This window comes from Pelobates fuscus, chromosome 1 (assembly GCF_036172605.1).
Source record: "Pelobates fuscus isolate aPelFus1 chromosome 1, aPelFus1.pri, whole genome shotgun sequence".
Classification (NCBI taxonomy): Eukaryota; Metazoa; Chordata; class Amphibia; order Anura; family Pelobatidae; genus Pelobates; species Pelobates fuscus.
In genome coordinates, this window is record NC_086317.1 from 312,389,828 (window position 1) to 312,414,609 (window position 24,782).

A 24,782-nucleotide genomic window follows, 5' to 3' on the forward strand; every position below is an offset into this window, starting at 1 on the left:
TGCATATATATGTACCTATCTGTTCTCGCATACCTTCTGAAGCCCTAACAAAAATCCCGGTAGGACCTGCGAGTCCACACAGCGGTTTCTTTCTTTTAAAAGTATTTTGTCTCAAACATAAAATAATTAATATTATGCTCAATAAAAAATATATTTACAAAAAAAAAATGATTCCCCCCATGTTTACACCATGACTGTGTGCTTTCTGCTTCTGCCATGGATTGTATTGATGGGCCACATGCAAGCACACAATGTATGTATTGTCTCTTCCCAATTGTTAATTTGCAGTCAGTAGTAGGACATGTTGCCAGAGGCTAAATGTGCTGCTAGCGGTTGAGTTTCTTCTGACCTTCTGACTATAAGTCATGCATTCCGACTTCTGCCTGGGGTTTATAAATGTGGATAAAGGGTCATCACCATTATCGTTAGCATGGATTGGTACAGCTGTCCAGTATGCAAGTCTGATAACATCTGAACATGACCAGAATATACTTTGAGCTAGAACTAAAGAGAAGAAGTAATTGAGACACCATCTGTCTGTACTGCTGGAAGCTGTCTTTGCTTCAAGTGGCTTAAAACCTTGAAATGATCTTATCATTGTAAGTAGGTGAATTGCGTATTGGCCTAACCCCCTTCCGAGTAAAGAACTTGTGTTGGGGTTTTCTGTTCTCTCTCTCCTTTTTTCATGTCTGAAGTACTTTTTCAAGTTGTTCTTTAATTAAAAAACCTGTTGATCCCAACTGTTTACACACCGGTTACTAGGAAACTAGACTCAGAATAACTAATTTTACTGGCAATATCTACCAACGCTGCTTAAGAGGTACAACCAGTTTTGATTTAGTTTTGCACTTTTGTTAATTCAGGTGTTGTTTTGTTTTGTTTTTTTGTTCAATATAAATATGTATATAACTCTATTATATCTACATATGTTGCACAACTAAACATACAAACTAACGCAGGAGCACACAGGTTTTATGAAAATGTAGCTTTTGTTGCAGCATTACTTACAAAATAGTTTTTTGATCCACTAGCATGGATATTTTGCCTCAAATGGGTTACCTTTTTATATTATACTATAATAAAAGGTGATTCATTTGAGGCAAAAAAAAAGTGTGTGTGTGTGTTTGTGTTCCAAGCAAATAATACAAAGTCAAACAGGAGCACTCTCTTGGTTTTTCAAAATGTGTTCACCACCTTTACATCAACGTTTCGACCCTTTAGGGTCTTTATCAAGATTTCGATAAAGACCCTGTAGGGTCGAAACGTTGATGAACACTTTTTGAAATACACTTTGGAAAAATCAAGAAAGTGCTCCTGTTTGACTTTTTGTTTATAAATATTAGAATTTTTTTTTTTATTCCATTAGGATATGAAGTGTTATCTCTTAAGTATAATAACTTTGCATTTGCTTGGAATTCTAATGCAAGGGATGGGTCTTAGGATAATTGCATTTATCTTATCAATGGCTCTTTACATTCTAAATCCCTTGCACAATAACATTTTCTATATCTTTTTATAACCTATCCATCAACCGGAAAAAAAACACTAGGCCTCTGGATTACCCATTAAAAATGCATATAGGCTGCCTTATTGCAGAATCTTTGTTGTGTTTCAGATGCTTTTAACAATATGCCCATTTATTATTTACTATGTTCCTTCCTTAGAGTTGTAAAAATAGCATTTTGATTGCATCTTCTGGGAGCATTATTGGTTTGCATGTCATGGCTTGTGGTTATCAATAGTGCGCCCTGATTGAATTAGCATAGGTGTCAATGTTCTCTTGTAGCTTAATCCATTACATACTATGGAACTACTCCATATTAATTCTCCTTGACCTCTCTGCTGCCTTTGACACCGTTGATCATGCTCTCCTCCTTCAAACTCTTCAATCACTCGGTCTCTGTGACACGGTTCTCTCTTGGTTTTCCTCCTATCTCTCCCAACGCTCATTCAGTGTCTCCTTTTCCAAGGATACCTCCTCCCCTCGTCCTGTCTCAGTTGGAGTTCCCCAAGGCTCTGTCCTTGGTCCCCTTCTATTTTCTCTTTATACACCTTTTGTCTCTAGGAAAGCAAGGCAGATATGGGAAAGGTGGGTGACCATTGGCAACTGTTTTACGTCCAACATTGTACCACATGGACCTTCTGGTTATATTACTGGTTCGTTTCTGCAGCTGGTTGTAAGGAAATAAAAAGGTCAGTGTGGCAATAGGGCATTGATATTTCTTTCAAAGTGGCAAAATGATTTTAAGGTGGGTATTCATACAAATGTGTATTCAACCAAGATCTTGTAGACATGAACTCTTCTTATGTTGAATTTTGGTAACGGATGATGCTACCACTTTGTTACTGAAATACAGAGGAAAATATTTTCTAGATTAAATGTCCTCTTTCAAAGCTTCCCACTTATTTAGGGAAATTCCACTTTAAATGGAGGTGTTTACGTTATTATACTGCCAAACAAGGCTTTTCTTCATGATGCTCCATTGTTACTAAATTGTCAGAATGTGTTCATTCTCTAGTCTCTTAATTGATGCCTTTCACTTTTACCTTCCAGTTTGACAGACCTTATAAAAGGTGATATGTTAAAGGTGTGCTGGAAAGCTCAAGAAGGTCATAGCTTAAAGATTGTTGAAGTGTGATTTGGATAAATGATTAACTGGGCTTCTTAACAGGTCAAAGTTTTTTTTTTCTTTTAATAAAGTACTTTACATAAACAGAACTAATGCTTAAACATTGAGAGCTGCATTTGAGAGTTGTTAATGTTGATCCATTTAATTTCTGATTTTAAAGAGATATTATAGTCACACAGTCATCTCACTGAAGTGATCTGGGTGCAGTGTCCCTGCCCCCCTTAGTCCTGCAATGTAAAATACTGCAGTTTTAAGAACTGCAATGTTTTCATTGCCGTACTAAGACTGCCTCTAGTGGCTCTATACCAGCCTGAATTAAGACGTCCTGCGTCAGAGAAAATGCTTTCCTATGGGGGAAGGCCTAATGCACACGTGGCACTCACCACTCGGATGATGTTGGTGGAGGCTGACCGCAACCCACCACCGAGGACCATTGGCACTGGAATTGAGTACGATAATAAAGGGGGTATTTAACCATTTACATCACGGGGGCGTGAGGTATTTGTTAATACATACAATACAAAACACAAGGCACGGAATTACTGGTATATGGTTTTGTTTTTCTGTCAGTTTGCGGTAAAATAACTAGTTTTTGACTGCAAATTTAGCACCAGCATTGAATTGATAGTGTTTTCTGAACTTCAAGCTCACAATCCAAGTAGGTCACAACTACCGTATATACTCGAGTATAAGTCGAGTTTTTCGGCACATTTTTTTGTGCTGAAAAACCCCCAACTCGACTTGTACTCGAGTCAATGTCTGTATTATGGCAACTTACATTGCCATAATACAGACAATGGGGCTGTGTAGGAGGGGGGCTGGCAGAGAGCGTTTACTTGCCTCTCCTGCAGCTCCTGTCAGCTTCCTTCTCCTCCGGTCCGGTCAGCTCCCCTGTCAGCTCCCAGTGTAAGTCTCGCAAGAGCCGCGGGGTCATAGCGCGGCCGCAAGACTTACACTGGGACTTGCAGAGGGAGCTGACCGGACCGGCGCGGAGGAGGAGGGAGCTAACAGGAGCAGCAGGAGAGGTAAGTAAACGCTATCTGCCAGCCCCCTCCACTGAACTGCCAATGCCACTGGACCACCAGGGAGTGAGAGCCCCCTCCCTGGCCAGCTAACAAACAGGGAGGGGGGACGAAAAAATAAATACAAATTTAAATAAAATATTAATAATAATAATAATAAAAAATAATAATACAAATAAAAAATATATTCATATAACAAAAAAAAATTAATATTAAAATTATAATAATTAAAAAATTATAATAAAAATGCCCACCCCCCACCAAGACTCTGCATCACACACTTATTCACACACACACACTGCACTCATACACACACTGCATCAGGGGCGGACTGAGAACCCTCAGGGCCCACGGGCAAAATAAATCAAGGGCCCCCTTACAGGCCCCACCCATGCTCCACAGCAAGCCCCACCCTTGTCCCGCCTCCAGCCACACCCTACACAATCTTGAGACACAAGGAACAAAAGTGCAATAATCCCCTCAAGGCCCCAGTAGAGACTACAATTGAGGGCTAATGGGCCATGGAGGGGGTCTTTCTAGCAGAGGCTATCTCAGTGTCCTTTAGAGAGTGTGTTAGAAAGAATCCCCTCCAGGCCCCATTAGAGACTACAATGGAGTCTAATAGGCTTGGAAGGGGGTCTTTCTAGCAGAGGCCATCTCAGCGTCCATTAGATAGCCTCTGCTGGAAAGTCGCCTCCAGGCCCAAGTAGAGACTACAATTGAGGGCTAATGGGCCATGGAGGGGGGGTCTTTCTAGCAGAGGCTATCTCAGTGTCCTTTAGAGAGTGTTAGAAATAATCTACTCCAGGCCATTAGAGACTACAATGGAGTCTAATGGGGCCTGTATGGGGGTCTCTCCAACACTCTGGTTCCTATTTACAATATAGCAACACAACATAGCTTGCTAATACCTAGGCCAAGTTGGCTCCTCTTATCTTAATTACTGTTGCTGGCTGGCAGGCTGTGGGCTTGCTGGAAGGCTGTGGGCTTGCTGGCTACTGCCGGCAGGCTGTGGGCTTGCTGGCTACTGCCGGCAGGCTGTGGGCTTGCTGGCTACTGCCGGCAGGCTGTGGGCTTGCTGGCTACTGCCGGCAGGCTGTGGGCTTGCTGGCTACTGCCGGCAGGCTGTGGGCTTGCTGGCTACTGCCGGCTGGCTGTGGGCTTGCTGGCTACTGCCGGCTGGCTGTGGGCTTGCTGGCTACTGCCGGCAGGCTGTGGGCTTGCTGGCTACTGCCGGCAGGCTGTGGGCTTGCTGGCTACTGCCGGCAGGCTGTGGGCTTGCTGGCTACTGCCGGCAGGCTGTGGGCTTGCTGGCTACTGCCGGCAGGCTGTAAGCCTGTGGCTTGCTGGCTGTAAGCCTGTGGCTTGCTGGCTGTAAGCCTGTGGCTTGCTGGCTGTAAGCCTGTGGCTTGCTGGCTGTAAGCCTGTGGCTTGCTGGCTGTAAGCCTGTGGCTTGCTGGCTGTAAGCCTGTGGCTTGCTGGCTGTAAGCCTGTGGCTTGCTGGCTGTAAGCCTGTGGCTTGCTGGCTGTAAGCCTGTGGCTTGCTGGCTGTAAGCCTGTGGCTTGCTGGCTGTAAGCCTGTGGCTTGATGTAGGTCTGTGGGCTGGCTACTGGCCTGGCTGGCCTGTGGGTGGGCTGGCTGGCCGGCCTGTGGACTGGCTGGCTACAGGGGCACTTGTAGATTATTTAAATAAATAATCGATGCACAATAACCACTGCTGCTCTGTGTAGTGGTTATGGTGCCAGGAGGGCCTGGACCCCCTCCCAGAGTAAGTAGTCAAACCGTTTAAGAACAGTTTGAAAACTTACCTGGGGTCTGCTGGGATATGGGGCTGTAGTAGGGTATAGGAGCAGTGGTGCAATGTGTGAGGGGTGCAGTGTGTGTGTGTGTGTGTGGAAGGGGGGTGTAGTGTGTGAATGTGTAGGGGATGTGTGGCAATGTTAGTATGGGGGGTTGTGTATGGGGGTTTGTGTGTGTGTGAGGCAATGTGTGTAAATGTGTATGGTGTGTGTGGGGACAGTGTGTGTGTATGGGGGGCCGTGAGTGAATGTGTATGGTGTGTGTGTGTGGGCAGTGTGTGTATGGGGCTAGAGTTCACTCTCACTACTGCGACCACCAGGAATCCATGGTGGTCGCAGTGTTGAGAGTGAACTCTAGCCCGTAGCTCCACTAATGCTTCCGTCCTCAGCATTAGTGACAGGACAGGAGTGCCGCCGGACCGGCGAGGCTGCCACCCTGCCCGGCGGCTCTAGCATGTACCGCGGCCGGCCCCCTCAGTGTGCCACCGGACCGGCCACCCGGTGGCACCTACGTGCACAGTCCCCAGACGCCGCGGTGGGGCAATCCGGCCCTGCCGCTGGGCCCCCTGATGGCGGCACTGGCGGCGGGCCCCCCTCCCGGCCGGGCCCTCGGACCATGTCCGAAGTGCCCGACCGGTCAGTCCGCCCCTGCACTGCATTCACACACACACACACACACTGCACTCACACACACACACACACACTGTAAATAAATATTAAATTAATATAATTTTTTTAGGATCTAATTTTATTTAGAAATTTACCAGTAGCTGCGTCATTTCCCACCGTAGTCTTATACTCGAGTCAATAAGTTTTCCCAGTTTTTTTGGGTAAAATTAAGGGCCTCGGCTTATATTCGGGTCGGCTTATACTCGAGTATATACGGTATTTATTTATTTCTGCTGGTTGCATGCCACCATTTCTAGAGTTAATTCTATGTTTTACCCATCACAAATACATCATTGTTAAATATAAGGATTTGTAAGCATCATTTCAAAAATCTGACCATGACCGAACCCCTGTAAGACTTGAAGCCTGTCTATCTTATAGAAATCGTTGGTGCTCTTGGATTGTCCGTATTGGTTTCAGCAACCTAGTACAATAGTCATTTCATTAACTCCCATGCATGATTTCTTGAAATAAAAGCCGCTCTGTAGATGTGTAGTAGCTTGTGCAAAATTCAACATCAACTTCACCTTTATGTAGTTTAAACATATATTACAGTAAGACACATATATTTTAGTGGAATTAAATGGATTTTAAAAGCTGTTTTCCCCTTAAGGTCACTGGCTATAAACCCATCATAAATTTTTGTTATTGCCATCTTTTCACGTAGGTACAAAGACAACCAGGTGTACAAAACAAATGGCTTTTTACAGCAGTAGTATTGGAGAGCTATTCAGTCAGTCAGTTGTGTGGTGCAGAAAAGATTTTACCTAGATCAGGGATGCCCAAATGGTAAATCCCCAGATGTTGTAGAACTACAACTCCCATGATGCTTTGGGTGCCTTTACAATGGCAACGCATGATGGAAACTGTAGTTTTAAAACCTCTAGGGATCTGCCTTTTGGGCACTCCTGAATTAGATAATCTCTAGAAAATTGCTTCTGCTCTCATACTTTTTTGTATAAGATTGGATCTTTGCAGCACTAAAACCCCTGCTCCAGTCAAGCATAACCTTACCTTATAACCTAATAAGCTTCATCCAGTCAGATTCTAAATAGTCTTTTCAAAGCTTCCCCTCTACTCATTGCTTATTTTTGTGCAAAAACAATGTCCTAGTCATGGCCCGTATACAGTGCTTGTCATTCATATATTGCTTTTGGACAGCTCTGTTATTGGCTGTTACTTGTACGGGGCACTAATTAGACCTCTGAGATACTGATACTAACAGTTCAGTTTGCGTCCTACAGATGTTTCCTCTTTATGTTCAGCAGTTTTCAGTAATATACCTCAGGGTTTAGTTGGCTCTAATTGTAGGCTTAACGCTGCAAATGAAAGCGAAAGTGAGAAAAGAGCTGTTGCCTCTCAGTGGTGGATAGATGATGTGTGAATGGCTACTTCTCATTTTGCTGAATTCATTGTGTGAAGCCTTAGACAAAGGGCAGCTTATGTGAGCATTAAGGGAACAGTGAGCTATTGCAGGACTGGTGTTCTGCAAAGCCATTGTTTAGGACAGTTGGCGCACACAGACAGTTTGTCTTTTAAGTGATTTTTTATGTGTGAAATCTAGAATGGCACAGCATCTACAGCAGATTTTCAATTTGTAAGCAATTTGTATTGTTTTTGAAATGTCTTTTTGTACCTGGTGTTTAGGGTGTGCACAGACAGGAAGCCATGAGATTTTATGAGCGATTTTGGGAATCGAACCTTACATATGTAGTGTTTCCTCAGGGCTTAAATACTTGAAATGGGAAATTCATCAAACTGATAAATGTGTACAAACAAATTAAATGGCTAATTTTATATTTATTATATGTCGTGTGATCATGTAATATTTCCCATGAATTTTTCTGTAAATAAATAATGAGCAGATTGAATCCAAACCTAAGAGGACAACTTCAAATAAGGGAGTCAGTCAGTGCTGTCCAGTATCCATACTGAGAACATTACCGAACATTACCGATAAGAAGAGGTTGTGTAGCATTTAATGCCACCCACAAGCATTTCAAGAATTGATAATGGTATAGAGATACCTTCAAGAACAGAGTGATGCCTTCAGCTTCCTAGCTCAACAGAGAGGATGATAATTTTACAGTTTCCTAGAGCTATTCAAATGCATTAATAGTGTTTCAATTCCCAGCAGATACAGCTGTCTGTATTGTCTATTGCAGTGTTTCCCAAACCAGTCCTCAAGACCCACCACCCGTCCAGGTTTTGTCAGTATCTCCATTGGATTAAAACCGGGATATACATAATCCTGGACTGTTAGTGGGCCATGAGAACTGGTTTGGGTGCTACTGCTCTATGGTAGGAATTGACCGATATAGATTTTTTAGAGCCGATACCGATAATCTGTGAACTTTTAGGCCGATAGCCGATAATTTACCGATATTCTGTACATTTACCATTTTGAAAAAATAAATTATTTCTACACAAATCCACTGTTAACTGAACATGTTTATTATTTATTTATTTATTTTGCAAATCTTTTTTTTTTTTAATAAGGTAAAAGCACAAAATACACATGCCAGTCAGAATTTTTTTGTTTTCAAAAATATGTGTGTGTAGTGGATGCAGTGAGATTATTTGATTAGTGAATGCAGTGTTTGTGTAGTGTGTGTGTATAGTAAATGCAGTGCATGTATAATGAATGCAGTGTGTGTGTGTGTGTGTGTGTGTGTGTGTATAGTGAATGCAGTGTTTGCATTCATTATATACACACTCTGCATTCATTACATACACACTACACTGTGTTTGTGTAGTGAATGCAGTGTGTGTGTTTATGTAGTGTGTGTATATATTGAATGCAGTGTGTGTGTGTGTGTGTGTGTGTATAGGGAATGCAGTGTCTGTGTTTGTGTAGGTATGTAATTAAACTTTTTTTATTTACATTTAGTTCTAGTCCCCCCTCCCTGCTTCTTAACTGGCCAGGGAGGGGGGATATAGCATTCCCTGGGGGGGGGGCCTTCCCAGCAGCTCTCGCGGCCTGCTGCCATGGTAACACGTGGCAACGCTCTGATGGCCGCAGGACTCGCGTGAGTTAGACAGGGGAGCTTAGGGAGCTGCTGGGAAGGCAAGTAAGAGTGTGCTGGGCACCCCAGGACCCTGATGGCGGACCTGGTCTGCATTATCGGCAGTACGGTATCTTTATAGGCCGATACCGATATTGCTGAAAATAGAGAATATCTGCCGATAATATCAGCCAGACCGATAATCGGTCGATCCCTACTCTATGGTATTAGTAGTGAAAAAGTATGTTACATTTTCTGGATCAGTGTGACAAACACTGATCCAGAAACACTCCTCAAAATTGTGCTTTAATAATGCCTTTGTTATTTTTGAAAAGGTACAGTGCTCGCAGCATTTTACATTTACCCAATATCTTTAACATTTTGTCTTTCTTATTTTTCCAGGACTATTTTTATCCAAAATATTTAGGTAAGTTTATTTAATATGTTGAAATGATAATCCGCAATATGTCCACATAAAAAATACAGATAATCTATTGTACAAAGTTTTCATAATGCAATACACTGTGGGATTTATTCACTAAACTCTGGACTGTAGAGAATTAAAATCTGGATGGTAATATTTATTTCATAGACCATCTGTGACTAAAGTCAAATTGAAAAATTCCAGTTAACCTAAATTTCATAAACCTAAAACATTTGGATTACGTGTTAGAGTTTAGTAAATAATGCCTGTATGATCTTATGAATCTGAGCTTGAACCACATCTCCTTGGATTCTCTGCATGTTTCCTGGCAAATCCCCCCAAAAAAGCCATGGGAGACACTAAACATCTTAGAGCCGCCTGTTTCTAGAGGCATTATGAAGCATGCAGTAACTATCATTGCATTGTGAGTGATGAATTGTAACTGTGTATGTATTATGCTCCGCTTAGAATTTAGATACAAATATTTACTGATTTGTTATTGGCAATGTGGCAAGGACGATCAGTAGATATGCGTTCATCCCCATCATTATAACATTCTATCATTCCTTTATTGCACTTACCGTCTGCTATTTCAAGCTTTACTTTTTACACCAATGATCTTATTGTCTATTTACATATAAAAATTTAACTTTTGTTGTTGTTGTTTTTTTTGTGGAAGCCTGAAGATGTGAAGTTGGCATTGTCAAACCTGCTGCCAATTTATAATGGGAAAAATACAAACCACCTTTTTTGCATTCAGTTCTTCCAATTTTTATTAACATGTTTAAATAAACCACACACTCTGTATGTCCGTGGGTGGCCTGATTGTTATTTTTTTTTATGCAACTTGCAAATATTTTGAGAATGTTAGAAGAGCAAGACTTCTCGTATCTATATTTACTGGTAGCCTCTGTATACTGAGAGTGTGGACAAAAAAAAGTAACAAAACACAAAAAAGTTTTAAATTTGTCACTAGTATCACCATTGTAAATGTCAGTGCAAATGTGACTCATGTCAAATTTAAAAGTAATCTAACAATTAGCACTTTGATATGAGTTTTTAAAACAACGTCCGGCAATTGACAGTGTTCCAAAGAGGCCGTAAAATTGGTGCATGCATTGCAAATTAATTTGTCAAAAAGAACTGCATAAAAGATCTAATTTGGTCTCAGTATATAAAGATACATGCCAGTCATCTACAAACTGGATTAGTTGGGAGGATCCGTGACCACAAGTCAAAACTCCATTAGTGTGGTCTAAAGGGTGAATTTTCACCATTTTTTTTCTTCTTGCCAACATTATTATTATTATTATTATTATTATTATTATTATCACCTTTTATATAGCGACAGCAGATTCAGCAGCGCTTTACAATATTATAATAGTTGGGGATTTAACTATAAATAGGACAATTACAAGAAAACTTACATGAACGATCGGTTGAAGAGGACCCTGCTCAAATGAGCTTACAGTCCATAGGAAGTGGGGTGGAAAACACAATAGGACAGGAAATAGCAATCAAATAAGGTGGGAGTGAAGCAGAGCTGGAGGAGAGAGTAAAGTGCTGCCCTTTAGGAGAGAGCAAGAGGCAGGTATGTGAGGTAGAGCTTACTCTGAGAGGCCATAAGCTTTGCTAAAGAGATGGGTTTTAAGGCACTTCTTACACGATTGAAGACTAGGGGAGAGTCTGGTGGCGGTAGGCAGGCTATTCCATAGCAAGGGAGACGCCCGCGAGAAGTCCTGCAAGCGTGAGTGGGCCGTACAGGTGTGAGCAGTGGACAGGAGAAGGTAATGGGCAGAGCACAGAGACCGAGAAGGGGCATATACCTATGGCTATGTGAAGAGATATAAGAGAGGCTAGAATTGTGCAATGTTTTATATGTATGGGTTAGTATTTGAATTGACTCCTATAGGCTATAGGTAGCCAGTGTAAGGAATGACAGAGGGGTGAGGTGTTGTAGGACCAACTGGAGAAGAAAATCAGTCTGGTGGCAGCATTAACTGGACTGTAGCGGGGCAATACGGCTTTAGGGAAGACAAATTGGGAGAGGGTTACAAAAATCCATGAGAAAGTACTAGAGCATGGACAAGCTCCTTAGTAACATCTTGCGAAAGAAACGGGCAGATGCGGGCTATGTTTTTAAGATGGAATCTACAGGATTTGGTAACATACTGGATGTGAGGCCAGAATAAAGTATAACGCCAAGACAGCGCACTTGTAAGGATGGACTGATGTGGATACCACTATCTTGAAGGGAGAGCGAAAGAGGAGGATCCGTATTAGGACGAGGAAAGACAAGGAGCTCCGTTTTAGAGAGATTGAGTTTCAGAAAGCGTGAGGACATCCAGTCAGCATTGGAAGAAAGGCAAGCAGTGACACGTTGCAGGACGACATGGGAGAGGTCCGGGGGGGGAGAGATATATCTGGGTGTCATCACTGTACAGGTGGTAGTGGAATCCAAATGAGGTAATGAGTGTGCCAAGAGCGGCAGTATAAAGAGGAAATAGAAGGGGGACAAGGACAGATCCTTGAGGGACTTCAGCCAAGACAGGACGAAGGGAGGAGGTATCATTAGAAAAGGAAACACTGAATGAGCATTGGGAGAGGTAAGAGGAAAATCACGAGAGGTGCTTTATTTAGAAAACAAAGGGATTTGTTCAGGTTGCAGTGACTGTGGGCAACCTTGAAATATTCTTAGGTATTGTCATAGTGTATATATATATATATATATATATATATATATATATATATATATATATAATATATGCGCTAAAGAATTTACTATATATCAAGATAATAAGGAAGTTGGAGCACCAATATTGGAGAATAGAGGTAAAACTAAATAAAAGCCGGTAACGGAATCCCACCTTGACTCAGCACTGATGGCTTCGGAATTCCCACCAAAGTCCTAACATGCCACCCACAACAACAATCCAACACATGCGTCTCTTAAATAACTGAGTAACTAAATCAATTAACAAGTCGTGACTTCACTGTTATTACCTGCATTTGTATATTCTGTTTACCTCTCCTCTCCTGTGGTGGTACAACAATTAACTTGGAGTTACATGGCTATTATTTTAATAAGCTTTTATATAAAAAGATTTTTTACAAGTTTTTGTAAAAAAAAAAATGTCTATCTCTAGCAGCTATTTTAGGTTGCTGCTGTTCTTATTAATGACCTTTGAAGAAGATCATTTGGTCTAATAATTGCTCTTTTTATGGCTAATTTGTATCTGGTTTCAGAACAGTTTGACATCTTTAATTCAGATCAAACTCAATCACTTAATTGTGAGAATTTGCAGCTGAAAATGCAGTCTATGGTCCATGATCATCTAAGTGTTATATGCTCTGTCTAAAAGCCTCTTTATATTGTACATTATTTTAAAGAAAAATAAAAATCTCCTCAAATTGTCTTATAAAGTCATAAAAACGTTATACCTGACGTACAGAGTAAAGGAGCTTAAGCATGCGTGGGATAGGCATAAGGCTATCCTCACTATAAGATCAGGCCAGGGACTAATGAAAATATTTAGAAAATTGGGCAGACTAGATGGGCCGAATGGTTCTTATCTGCCGTCACATTCTATATTTCTATGTTTCTATGTTAGAGTAGGACCCAAGAAAAATTAGTGTGTTAAGTGATGTAATATACAAAATATTAAAAATAATTCCTAAGAGTTCAAAAGACAATAAAAACTTTAATCCTTACACATTTTTTTCCCCAAAATTATTTTAGATTGCAGAAGAAGGTTTCCAGACAGAGATCCTGCTCTCACAACATGTATACACAGTAAGTTGTTCCAAGAAATGCTATTTAAAAAAAATAAATAATTAATTAATATCACTTTCCAAAAGCTGTAACTGACCTTTGTTTCCATTTAGATACTATGTTGTTTTTTTTTTTTGCACAAGAGAATGTAGGAAAAGATAACATATTAGCTTTGCACATTCTAATCTTCTGGTATGTTATTTAAAAAAAAAAAATGTTCATACTCTTATTTGCATCTGAACTTATTTTCCTCCTTTTTCTTTTTACTATACTCTGATCAAGGGAGAAAACTGCAAATCACAGCGTAGTGGTTTGCAATGTCCATGTTCAGTTGCCACAGTTTCACTTTTTTCTTTTTTTCAAATCATAATTGCTTTAAAGGTTACTCCAATCACTATGACGACTTCTGCAGTGTTTCTGCTTCAAACGTTGTACATACAGAGTAATCGGCACACTTGTGCTGGGGGATAGTTGCATCCAAACACACGTGACTTTGGCAGCCCAGAACTTGTTCCAGGCTGCCTAATGTCAATTCAGTGCATAAATTATGTATATCGTTGTCCATGTGCACTGGCAGCAGACCCAATCAGCTTCTCCCTTGCAGTGCTGCCTGCAAGGTGAAGCCTTGATCTTCTCTCTTACCCTCCCTGCATTGATGCGAAGGGAATTTTTATATATACGAATGTATACACACCTTGCCCTACCAAGCTCATTATGAGCATACGCTTTGAGATGAAGAATGGTTTAATTAAAGGATTCTTTGACTAAAATAGCAGAGTTTTACCCTATTTTACAGAAGTGCATCTAGTGGCTGTCATTGCAGGTTAATCCTGCAATGTAAACATTGCTGTTCCTGTGAAATGGAAATGTTTTCAACTACAGGGTTAAAAGTGGTAGTAGTGGTTTAGGTTCTAAGAGATGGTCTCTGCAGTTTCAGCAATGTAAACACTGCATTTTCTGTAAAAGGGCTGTATTTACATTGAGTGGCAGCCACTAGAGGTGTTTTTTTTTTTTTTTTTTTTTTTTACTGTTATTCAATCTTTTTTTTTTTTTGTATGGACATGTGGTGTCTACAGGCTTTGCAAGGAAAAGAAAGAAAACACACCCATAGAAATGCATTGATGTAATGCTTCTCTTTGAGGAAATGCTGATTGGTCAGTGTGGTGATTGCTGCACATGTGCAGTAGGCCTCCTGATGTTTTTTGGTGGATAGGTATTGAATAAGAGGAGATCATCCGTTTTGATGATATCAGCCAGTGTTGGAATAATGGCCGCTGTGAGGTAGGGGTAGCGTGGGACTAAAGGCAAGTACAACCATTTTACATCACAGTAACTGGGTGGAGACATAAATCTAATGTCAGAGGTACCCACTAGATTTATTAGAAATGCATGTTTTTATTCATAATATTAGAGTGCTTTTTACAAGGGAGAATAAGTATCATGTGAAATGTGCTTCATAAATACTCGTATTTTCAAAGTTAACAAGTAGTAGTGTATACACCCGTTATAAATTAATTTAAATGATGACTTAAGGTGTGATCAGTTTCTTATTCATTATATAACCGCATATCCAGGCTAATTTATTTTTATAGTACTAATGGGAACACTGTAGGATAATAAATTGTATATTGTACTACTGTAAATATGTGTCCATATTGTACCTTTTTATGCAAATCTCATTGCTTCAATTTGGGTAAATCTAAACAAAATATAAGTGATAGAGTGAAAAAACCCGCAAGTGGTGATGGTCCAAATATGGGTAATATAGCACTGTAGGCTGACATTATGGTACAATACATTGTATCAGCATAGACTCTAAACTTTAAATGGTTACTGCGTTTATTAGATACATTTTATAGCTATATCTGACTCCGTGATGTAACTGTAGCAGCTCTTATTATGGTCGTGCTGGAACATTTGTAGACATTTGTCTCTAAGCCTGTCTTCTTGCCCACCCAGTCTAGTATACTGACATTTACAAGGTAGCCTTTGTATGTACATTACAGCTACCGATAGTGTCTCTTATTTATACTAGTTAATAGCCGTCTGACTAGTCTCCTAGTTACTTTTGCATGTCCTTTTCCTTAGGGATTTGATTATTTACCCCTTAGCTCACAGACATTAGACCCTACGCAATATTATTAAAGTCTGCAGTCTGTGGCAGTGTGGGGATATAGATTTTTTGTTAACTAGGATATTTGGAGGTGTAGCCATTAGGCTAGATTGTAGCCATTTGGCTAGATTTTTATCAGTTATGGGACTCTGACTATCTATGGACATTGATGCTGTATTGCAAGTTACTTCTTATTCATTAATATTATTACATAGACTTTACTTTAGATTTTTCCAGAGCATACCCTAAGCTTCTGGACCTTTCATCCAGAGGCTAGAGTATTATTTCAGTTATAAGTGATAGAGGACTTTCATTTTGGACGTAGAGGGCCATTGAAATGCAATTTGTTTTTCAAACTATCCACTCGATCACACACTTCATAGAAATGAAGCATAGCTCTGCCACTACTCTGTGGCATAAATTATGGTCATTGTTTAGAATTTGCCTGTTTCACTTTTGGCCTAACATTAGTAATACATGTAATATCTCTCCCCCTGTACATGGATGTAGATCTCCCATTGGCTTCCTCGCTGCCATTGTTAAAGCAAATTCACAGCAATCATGGATGTGTCACTAGAGAGGTGATGTGTGCACAGTGCTCATACAAAGCAAAGTGTGCTGATATTGGAATTTTCTCACATATTGTAGTTACAATTGCCAATACAGCACATACTTAAAATTCCAACCTTATTCACCAGTTCCTTCCTCCTTTCCCGAAACATGCTGCACAGCTGCGAGATAAGCCCTTCCAGTTAACTTGTTGATTACATATGACTTTTTTTGTTTTGTTTTTACTTTGACATATTAGCCAAATTTTCACTGATTTGCCAAGAAAATATACGGTTGAATTTAAGGTAAACTTTAAGGTAGTCCGTAAAAGGATGCAACCACATATGATGTTTCTGGATACCAGCCTTTTTAATCAACGTCAATATGAACATAATACCCAAGTGAGGTTACTAAAGTATACGCACAGATATTAATTGTAATCCTTATGGTGTTTTTTGTGAAAAGTAAATGCGTCAATTTCATTTAAAAGTATTCTTCTTATGTATTTCCTGTTATCTCTTGATTTAAGCACTGATGCAAAACTAAGGTTTACTTGTGATCTGGGTAATGAAACAAATTGCCTGTAGGCTCACTTGCCTGGTCTATAGGCTTCACTGATAGATTGATAGCATGCGGTAAAAAAATGAAGAAAGACCCTTTAGGACATACAAATGTTTTCTTCTCATGTTAAATAAGGCAAAGTGGTTTATTCCCTGAACGCTTTCCTTCCATTTCGTAAGAGGAAGCACATGCCCCTCCTTTCTCGCTTTCCCATCACATAAAGTGGGTTATTGCAGTGGTATGGCATAGAATGTTTATCTTACATCCACTAAGCTATTCACTTAAGATATGTTTTACAGATACAGACATTCTGTCTATTCTTTGGTATCCATTTTATTTATGTTTTTAAAATATTTCTCTGCTTTTTTTTGTGATAAGAATGTTACAACTTTTTCACTAAAAGAGAGAGATAAAGCACGTTCACAGTACTGTACTTCTTGTCATACTCAGTAGTTTGGAAACAAAAAAGATTTGAGTGTGCACTAACGTGTTAAAACTAGTTGTGGACAGTGCATATGCCAGATAGTTAAAGCGATAAAAATATCAAACCTTATTTATTATGCCTTTATTCATTCTTAAGCAGAGTAAGTGATGAAAAAGACCTTTCCGGTCGAAATGTTGCGTTGCATTCTGTCATAATAAATCTGCCTGCGGCTTGAAGTTGGAGTGCCTGTGAGTTTTTTCTTCTTGGTTTATTCATTCTTAAGTCTCTTTCCCTTAGCATTTTCCGCGCATTAGTGTCCGCTCGTCATGGGACATCTGAGGAGGCGGAGCCACAACCCAGCACTAACTGCCAGCAGTGCTGGGATCGTTAAGTCTTTATTCACCAACGTGGGCTGGGGTCACAAGGGAAGGGGAGGCAGACAGCGCTATAGTACCAGGAATACAGCTTTGTACTCCTGGTGACTCAAAGTATCTCTTAATAAAGGTTTCCTATTAATGTATGGATATATTACGAATAGCACATAACAGGATATTACTATATATTTTTTTTTTTTTACTGATGTAATGAGGCTTCTCTGGCTAATACTAAAAGTCCTCCAGAGGAAACATATACACATGGTGAAGTTTACATAAAACATACATTTGAGCAATACAGTTAATTTGAAATAAAAAGAAGCTCAATCGATTAGTTAATATGCCCTGATTTTTAAAGGGACCATCACCATTGAACAGCGCAGCAGAATTTGTTGGCTCCCTTCCTGTGGAATAGCCTGCCTACCGCCATCAGACTCTCCCCTAGTCTTGCATCTTTTAAGAAGTGCCTTAAAACCCATCTCTTTAGGAAAGCTTATGGCCTCCAAGACTAACCCTTACCTCACATACCTGTCTCTTGCCCTCTCCTAAAGGGCAGCCCACCTTATTTGATTGTAAATTCCTGTCCTAATGTGTTTTACACCCCACCTCCTATAGAATGTAAGCTCGTTTGAGCAGGGTCCTCTTCAACCTATTGTTCCTGTAAGTTTATTTGTAATTGTCCTATTTATAGTTAAATCCCCCTCTCATAATATTGTAAAGCGCTACGGAATCTGTTGGCGCTATATAAATGGCAATAATAAATAAATAAAAATAATAAAGTATGTAAGTACATATAAATAATTTGAATAGGTGGTCACCCATTCTCCCAGACGAAGTATGCACAGTCCTATGAAATGTGTAGGAGTAGAATGTTTATTGAATTGCAATTGGGGCTTAGTTAAGTCCGGACTATTGCTTTTTGGAGCCTTCTGACAACACTCTACAACAATCTGTGGATCCAATCATGGCTGTGGGCTATACACAGCATTGTGAGAGTTTCAGGTCCAGAGAGCGTCCGTTTTATTACGGAATATCTGCTATTTCATAATGTGCTATATTTAAGGTACCTAGCTATCAGCACTTCTTTTGTGAGTACCCTTGTGTGGATATATGATTTATTTCTAAACATAATAAACATGCTGCACCATAGAATCACTTATTTTGCACTTGTATTTCACAGTGATTATCTACTAAAAGGTGACTTAGAGTTTGGAGGACACCCATACAATACATGAGCTGTAAGGGACTCGATTCATGGTTTACTATAAGATACTTTAAAAAAAATTATATTATACAATAAATTTATTTTCTTTTAATTTACATTATACATATAAGAAATGTTTCACAGTGCCCTGAGTTCACTGACCACTTTATATAGGTGACTAGTGTATCCCAATAGTGTGATTGACATATTTTCACATAATTGTTTTCTGTTTTTTATTGCTATACATAAAAGCTCCATAGGGGGCGTGGCCTAACTGCAGGAGCGAGCGGTCGCACTAAACTAGAGCTCCGGGCTACACACGACGAAATCTGGGAGATAAACCTACAGACAGACCCCCCAATTACTCACAAAAGACCCTCTAAACGCCTCCAACACTATGGGGCGAAAAACGAAGAAAATAATCATGGCAAAACCTACCCAAGGGCTCACAATCGGAGACATGTGGAGGCAGGCACGAGGCTGCTCGGATTTCTCCGACGACCTTTCGGAAGACGAATCTCCACCGCCTCCTATGACGGGACAACCTCCGCAACAGCACAGACCGGATCCGGACTCGGCTCCGGTAACTACAGCGGTCCTAAAACAATTACTCGCCGACCTCCAAACGACTCTACAAAAAGACAACAGCGGTGCGGGGAGACCTGAAGGGCCTGACGACCCGCATGGGCACCCTCGAAAGAGCCTCCTCGACCCACACCAAAGAGATTGGTGAGCTTCAGCGGGCGGTGTGTGACCTACAAACACAACAACGTTACTATGAACACTGCATTGCAGACCACGAAGATGCTAAGCGGAGAACCAACCTGAAGATCCGTGGGGTTACGGACACAATACCTGATGCGGAGCTCCCACAGGGAGTTGACCGACTGCTGGTAACCATTATGACACCCTCACACGCTAAAGGCATCAGCCCTGACCGCATCTTCAGAATTCCCAAGCCACCAAACGCACCGGCAATGGCTACCAGGGACTTAATAGTTACTTTTCGCACCTTCCAAGACAAAATGTCGGTCCTCAGGGCCTTAAGGGGGAAACCACCTCTTCGTTTTGAGGACATGACGCTAAGCTTCTTTACTGACCTCTCAAATAAAACCCTGGCATGGCGGCGCTCCTTCCGACCGCTTACCTCACTGCTCCGACAACACGACTTTCAATACCGCTGGCGGCCCTCACATACGCTTGCGGTCCGCCAAGGAACGGAATACCATAAAATACAGGACCCTGCCGACGCGGCGCAATTACTTCAGGCTTTGGGCCTTCCTCCGGACTCCCTTACCCAGATGGGCCAGCACGGCAATGCCTCGCCAACGCACTCCTGGGACCCAGCGAGAACCATCCCATTTGTGCCGCAGGGACTAACACCCGACCCCTATGTTGCGGTCACTACATGAACAGAGACTGGCGAACACACAATCGGTTACACACCGACAGATGTTGTACAGGGGGCAGTTTCAAAGCCTGAGGTTACCCTAGCCCGGCGGGGAACCCTCATCAGGCTCTTGTTCAGACATCTAATTTTTATTGTGTTTAGGTTTTTTGTTGTTTCCCGAATGGGTGTCTCTCTTACCTTTGGCACAGACACTAGACTCACAGGGACATTTAATGAATACTTTTAATATTATGTGTACCTGCAATCCACCATAACCTGTATTGTTAGAATATGTTACCCCAGATTTGAGCGCCAATTCCTAAGCCAGAGGGTCGTATGAAACAGATTCAGGTCAACTTGTACGCCTCATCTAATGTCTCATATAATGTTGACAGCATATTAGTAGCTGACTTACCGTGTGCGTGCGAGAAAACCCCTTCCCCTGAGCAGTTCAACTGCCTCTCACCCAGAGGCATGAGCTTCACACAGCACTCAATCGACACACACAAGATGTAACATGGCTTGCATGTCATTATACCCGCTATTTTTAAGCCTAAAACGGGGCGCAGGACTTCACGAGTTAACTTAGCTCAATGTCCTGAACCATCGCACTCAGACTACCCCCCTAGGCTTACGTACCTTAAGGGTGGCACAGCCGCAATGGGACTTCACAACTATATAATTAAACACTGGGAGAGAGACAAGAGAAGGGGACAACAACAAACCACTACTAACACTGCACAAGAACCACGGATATCGGTTTTCTTTCAGTTAACCCTTCACATACCTATACAATTATCGCACACATGCACGTATCTCCCAGCGCATACCTCCATATGACATAGCACCCCTACATAAGGGACCTGAGAACCCCATTGCACACAAAACCACCCTCACTCCATTTCTAAACACCAGCAGAGAATAGTAGATATAGTTTCCGCTGCTATGGTAACACTGATCCCTCCGAGTGTTCCTGACAGCTCACTATCATACCCTTCTATGGAGTTATGTTCCGGCGTAGTCTAACGCATGAGAATTTTTGTTTATTATGATGTTGTTCTTGCCTACCACGAGCAAAGCCAAAGCACAGTTCTAGCCTACCTATTTCATCTTACCGCTACACACAAAAGCGAATGTTTTCCACTTGTATACTGTCTAGACCTTAACATGTGCTTGCTCTTAACCTTAAAAAATGTGCTTGACTATTGACTGCCACAACCTGTATTGCTAATGTCTATTACCATACCTTGAGTTCGCCGTTGTGGCCCATCAAGGATTATTGTTACTATTGAGCACAACAAAAATAAAGAATTTAAAAAAAAAAAAAAAAAAGCTCCATAAACATCAATGGGGCTGTATAAACTCTTGGGTTAGACCCCAGTTTCACTACAATTTTCCCAAACTCATTGATCTCTGCTGAAGATACAGCAAATAGTTTAGCATTTGTACCCTTTTGGTTTATACTACAAGAGATAACCTAGCATTTTTATTTTGTAAATGAATCGATATTCAGTCCTGAACTGATTTTTCTTCAATTGCCTCCTGCGTCACTCCCCTCATTAAAAAAAAAAAAAAAAAGTTTCGTAATCTTGCAATTACAGCTAAATCCTTCTTCTTCTCGCTGGAAAAGTACTACATCGCTAGGTTTGAGAATGGATGGAGGGGATTAAAAAGACTTAATACCTTGTTGCTTCTGTGAAATTGTTATTTATATAGCGCCCTCAAATTCCGCAGCGCTTTACAATGGGTGGACAAACAGACATGTAGTTGTAACCAATCAAGTTGGACGCACAGGAACAGAGGGGTTGAGGGTCCTGCTAAATTATCTTACATGCTAGAGGGAGTGGGGTAAAATTACACCAAAAGGTAAGGATAGTATCAGACTAGTGACAGTTGCAGTAGAGGAATCAGTCAGGAGCTATTAACAGTTTAATTGATACGCTTTTATGAAGAAGTTGGTTTTTAACGATTTTTTTTGAAGGAGTGGAGACTGGGTGAGCATCTATCGGAGGAGGGAAGCGAGTTCCACAGGAACGGTGCAGCCCTCGAGAAATCTTGAAGGCGAGCATCAGAGGTGGGAGTACGGACAGAAGTCAGACGTAAGTCTTCAGCAGATCGTGAGGGCCTAGACTGGACATACTTGTGTATAAGGGAGGATAGATCGGTGGGAGCAGCATTATGTAGAAACTTGAAAGCAAAAACCAGAATTTTAAATTGAGCCCTATATCTTACAGGAAGCTAATGTAGGGACTGACAGAAGGGTGAGGCATGGTAGGTGCGGGCCGACAGGAAGACGAGCCTCGCCGCCACATTCATTATGGACTGTAACGGCGCAAGTTGGGAGCACTGAGAAGCGAATTACAGTAGTCAAGGCGAGAAAGGACAGTGGAATGGACCAACACCTTAGTCGCATCTGGCGTTAAGTGAAATAGCTAGGGTCCAAGGCATGGGAACCTATGGTTCCTATGTGAACAATTTCTGACGTTTGATTTGTTCTGCGTATTACCCCACGCCACTTAGTGGTTTCACCTTTTGTCACTTGCACACTTGGTAAGTGATGCACCAGTATTAATGACACTGTCCTACCATGCTGGGATTTGGTACTTGGGTTCTATACCCTATTTCCCCTACCCTCTTCCCTTTATACCTGAGCTTTTATATATATATATATATATATATATATATATATATATATATATATATATATACATACATATACTCAGGGCTCGAGTCCTGCAGGAACGCATGGGAACGGCGTTCCTGCACTTTTTCCACAGCAGGAACGCCGTTCCCATTACTAGTCCTGCAGGACCCAGGGCTGGCACAAGCGGCTGCCAGAGCAGGGGGAGCACAAATCCGAATCCCCTGCCTCTGACTGGGGACTCGGATTTTTAAACTCACCTCTCCCCCTGCAGTCAGTGGAGTCGTCCGGCATGACTTTCTCTGCTCTTCTCACAGGACCGCTGGGGAGCAGAGGAAGTCACGCCCCCTCCTCCTGACATCATCAGGAGAGGCCGGACGACTCCACTGACTGCAGGCTGCAGGTTCCAGATCCTGTCCCACCCCTCCTGCCCCAAGGTAAGCCTCAGGGAGGGGGGAAGGCACTTTAGTTTTTATTTGTTTGTTTTGTATCCCTTTTCTGAGTCCCTGTCCCCCTCCTCAGTCCCTGTCCCCCTATTTAAGGCCCTGTCTCCCTCCTCAGTCCCTTTCCCCCTATTTAAGGCCCTGTCCCCCCTCCTCAGTTCCTGTCCCCCTATTTAAGGCCCTGTCCCCCCTCCTCAGTCCCTTTCCCCTGTCCCCCTCCTCAGGCCATGTCCCCCTCCTCAGGCCCTGTCCCCCTCCTCAGGCCCTGTCCCTTTCCTGAGTCCCTGTCCCCCTATTTAAGGCCCTGTCCCCCTTCCTCAGGCCTGTCCCTGTCCCCCTCCTAAGTCCCTGTCCCCCTATTTAAGGCCCTGTCCCCCCTCCTCAGTCCCTGTCCCCCTATTTAAGGCCCTGTCCCCCCTCCTCAGTCCCTGTCTCCCTCCTCAGTCCCTGTCTCCCTCCTCAGTCCCTGTCTCCCTCCTCAGTCCCTGTCCCCCTATTTAAGGCCCTGTCTCCCTCCTCAGTCCCTGTCTCCCTCCTCAGTCCCTGTCTCCCTCCTCAGTCCCTGTCTCCCTCCTCAGTCCCTGTCCCCCTCCTCAGTCCCTTTCCCGAGTCCCTGTCCCCCTATTTAAGGCCCTGTCTCCCTCCTCAGTCCCTGTCTCCCTCCTCAGTCCCTGTCTCCCTCCTCAGTCCCTGTCTCCCTCCTCAGTCCCTGTCTCCCTCCTCAGTCCCTGTCTCCCTCCTCAGTCCCTGTCTCCCTCCTCAGTCCCTGTCTCCCTCCTCAGTCCCTGTCTCCCTCCTCAGTCCCTGTCTCCCTCCTCAGTCCCTGTCTCCCTCCTCAGTCCCTGTCCCTCTCCTCAGTCCCTGCCCCCCTCCTCAAGTCCTGTCCCCTTACTCAGTCCCTGTCTCCCTCCTCAAGTCCTGTCCCCTTACTCAGTCCCTGTCTCCCTCCTCAGTCCCTGTCTCCCTCCTCAGTCCCTGTCTCCCTCCTCAAGCCTTGTCCCCCTCCTCAAGCCCTGTCCCCCTCCTCAAGCCCTGTCCCCCTCCTCAAGCCCTGTCCCCCTCCTCAAGCCCTGTCCCCCTCCTCAAGCCCTGTCCCCCTCCTCAAGCCCTGTCCCCCTCCTCAAGCCCTGTCCCCCTCCTCAAGCCCTGTCCCCCTCCTCAAGCCCTGTCCCCCTCCTCAAGCCCTGTCCCCCTCCTCAAGCCCTGTCCCCCTCCTCAAGCCCTGTCCCCCTCCTCAAGCCCTGTCCCCCTCCTCAAGCCCTGTCCCCCTCCTCAAGCCCTGTCCCCCTCCTCAAGCCCTGTCCCCCTCCTCAAGCCCTGTCCCCCTCCTCAAGCCCTGTCCCCCTCCTCAAGCCCTGTCCCCTTACTCAGTCCCTGTCTTCTTACTCAGGCCCCCTCCTCAGCCCCTGCTCCCTTCCTCAGCCCATGCCCCCCCTCCTCCTAAGCTCCTGTCCGTCTTCCTCAGCCCTGCCACCTTACTCAGCCCATGGCCCCTTCCTCAACCCATGTCCCCCCCCTCCTCCTAAGCTCCTGTCCCTTTTCCACAGCACTGTCACCTTACTCAGCCCCTGTCCCCCTTACTCAGCCCCTGTCCCCCTTACTCAGCCCCTGTCCCCCTTACTCAGCCCAGTGCTCTTACTCAGCCCCTGCATACGAGCATCAGCCCAGGTCCCCCTCCTCTGTCCCTACCCCTCCTCTGTCCCTGCCCCTCTTCCTCTGTCCCTGCCCCTCTTCCTCTGTCCCTGCCCCTCTTCCTCAGCC

The 24,782-nt window shown here is 42.9% G+C and overlaps 1 protein-coding gene across 3 annotated transcripts in view; it reads left to right on the forward strand.

Annotated features, from left to right (window-relative positions):
• GAS6 (growth arrest specific 6) overlaps nt 1-24,782 on the forward strand; it is an 89,761-nt gene that overhangs the window by 17,286 nt on the left and 47,693 nt on the right. For all 3 annotated transcript variants that reach the window (XM_063458669.1, XM_063458679.1, XM_063458687.1), the window contains exons 4-5: nt 9,529-9,553; nt 13,290-13,343. In XM_063458669.1, the coding sequence (XP_063314739.1) occupies nt 9,529-9,553; nt 13,290-13,343 (79 nt within the window). The remainder of the gene's footprint in view (nt 1-9,528; nt 9,554-13,289; nt 13,344-24,782) is intronic.